We start from the raw sequence: 2,606 nt of genomic DNA, 5'->3' as shown, positions 1-2,606 counted from the left end.
ATGAGATGATGACCTGATCTGAAGCTGGACACGCAACTGACTAACCCACCCAGGCGCACCTTCTCGATTTTAATATAGCATTCAAAATTAGGTTGTGCATATTAGTTTACATTTATAAACCAAAGCAATATTATTTTTGTGTGTTGAAATCATCTGTGTATATACACTTTTTTCTGCCTAATGCAGGACTCCATCATCTGTTAATAATATCATCTTTTTTTAAGGTGTGTTATTGTGTTATATGTGATTCTGAATATTGATGTGTCTTTCCTTCCAACTTGATTGCTTATTTTTCCAACACTGTGATGCTCGTGGGTTTTTAAGGTAGCCTTTATTTGGCTTCACCTATAAACAGAAAAATATTGGCCCAAACAAAGTCCCAAAGCATACACCTCAAACATTTTTCATTAATATCATTATATAAATTACTCAAAAACTATTGAATAAGTCCAAAATGTTGGATAAAAACGCTATATTTGGATAACTGAATTTGAATTAATTATTCAACTGAAACAAAAACTGTGGGGATGAAAAAATAGAATATAGTGGGGAGTGTATAGCAAAGAAGCTAAAAGAATATGACCTTATTGAGGAAGGGTTTAGTACATATTGTCAAGGACCTGAGAAAAATGGGAATGATAAATCAAAATATAATTATTAGAAGACTCAATGCTTTTACATAAGTTTAAATTTATTTTATGTTCATTAAAGTACATAATATTTGATCAGTTTTTTACATAAGTGATTAAACAATATGAAAAAAATTAGAATGATTTTACAAGTAACTTAGATTAAAGAAATAATCCAAATTTACATAAGAAACTGATATTCAATGAATTCAAAAGCAGGAAGGATAACTAAGTGATCATAGCTCCCAAAGTTGGAAATACTTGTAGAGTCTGCAGAGGAGGCACAGGAAATGTTGGAGAGGTGAATTAGACAACGGAGCACATGGTCTCAAATAGGATATGTCTAAGACCCAAATCTCAGAAAAACTGAATTTTATCTCCTATTTTTTCTGAGTTTCAGAAGAAACTGAAGCATATAGTGAAAGGAATATAATATTAGTATTTACTTGTGAAACATCTCGGTCTGATCTACGGATCGACTAAATACCCAGGACAGAGAAAAGAAAAACTCCATTCAATGAGCAACCAATTGGTGCAGAAGAATGTGAGTGAACCATTCAGTCAATGAGTGGCTTATCTCTGAGGACAACCTGGTCATTGTCTTCAGGGCGGGCAGGGCCAGGAAAGCCACCATACATCTGGAGAAAAAGAGTTCAGTGCACAGGTGCATGGACAAGACCAATGACTCCAGGTACACCTGTCTGGTCAAGGTCACTTATGTGGATCATTCATAGGAAACACTGGAATAGAAAGTGGATGATCTGTTTGTGACAGGATACAATGTATGTTATGTCTACATCCCTACTTCTAACATGTACAACTTTAGTGGCAAAGGTTAAGGTCATGGGTAATCTCTACCCCAAACTATATGTATAACTGTCTGCCATGTTAGCTTTGGCATCCATCAGTTTCTAAGTATCCGAATCCCTGTTTACCACCATATTAATAATGTTTACATATAAGAATTAAATCAAAATTAATTTTATTGGCAAATGATAGACACATTTTTGAGCTGAAATTCATTGGCTTATTGTAAAGAATGTATGTCAGATTTATGTATTGAATATTGATCTGTCTCTTTTGCAACTATCCCCTGATTAAACTATGTAGCGTCTGACTGTGTGTATGTATTTTTCAGTTTATGTGAAGGGAATATGGGAAAGAAGATTTGGAAATTTTTGAGTGAAGAAGTTAAGAATAAAATAGTTCATGAAGCTTCTACAGCCTTATATAAGTTTGGTTATTTCACATGTGCCTTACTGGTAACATATATCTGGATATTGTAGACTCATTACTCTGCAAATATTCCAAAAAAAAGCTGCAAGCCTGACACGGCATATAAAATTCAATTAAATACTGTGTTCAGAAAGTCAACCAAACAACTGTAGAAATGGAGGGATTCTTGTCCTGGTAGTGACATTCCATAAAGCCTTCTTTACTTCCTCATTCCTGAGGCTGTAGATCAGAGGGTTCAACATGGGGATCACTACTGTGTAGAACACGGACGCCACTTTGTCCTGACCAAGAGAGTAGCTGGAACTGGGTCTCAGATAGGTGTAGATGGCAGTGGAATAGAACAGAGTTATAGCCATCAAGTGAGAGGCACAGGTGGAGACTGCTTTGCGCCTCCCCTCCCCCGAATGCATATGGAAGATCGAGAAGAGAATGTAGGAGTAGGAGGTGAGGATGATGAGCAGAGACCCGACCATATTCACACCAGCAAACGTGGAAATGATACTCTCATTAAGCTGTGTGTCAGAGCATGAGAGCCTGAAAAGTGGAGGGCTGTCACAGAAGAAGTGATGAATGACATTGGAGCCACAGAATGGCAGGCTGCCTACAAAACTGGTGTTCACTATGGAGTTCAGGAATCCTGCTGCAAAAGCCCCTGCTGCCATTTTGAGGCAGACTGTCCTGGACATGACCAAGGAGTAAAGGAGGGGGTTGCATATGGCCACGTACCGGTCATAGGCCATT

The 2,606-nt window shown here is 37.3% G+C and overlaps 1 protein-coding gene across 1 annotated transcript in view; it reads right to left on the bottom strand.

Moving 5' to 3' along the window:
* LOC115272429 (olfactory receptor 5F1-like) overlaps positions 1 to 2,605 on the bottom strand; it is a 10,559-nt gene extending 7,954 nt beyond the window's left edge. The window contains exon 1 of the mRNA XM_029915502.1: positions 2,355 to 2,605. Within this exon, the coding sequence (XP_029771362.1) occupies positions 2,355 to 2,605 (251 nt within the window). The remainder of the gene's footprint in view (positions 1 to 2,354) is intronic.
* Position 2,606: the final 1 nt, after the last annotated feature.

This window comes from Suricata suricatta, chromosome 11 (genome assembly GCF_006229205.1).
Source record: "Suricata suricatta isolate VVHF042 chromosome 11, meerkat_22Aug2017_6uvM2_HiC, whole genome shotgun sequence".
NCBI classification, from domain to species: Eukaryota; Metazoa; Chordata; class Mammalia; order Carnivora; family Herpestidae; genus Suricata; species Suricata suricatta.
Note: the sequence above shows the minus strand (reverse complement) of the source record. Positions and strands in the feature narration are given on the sequence as shown.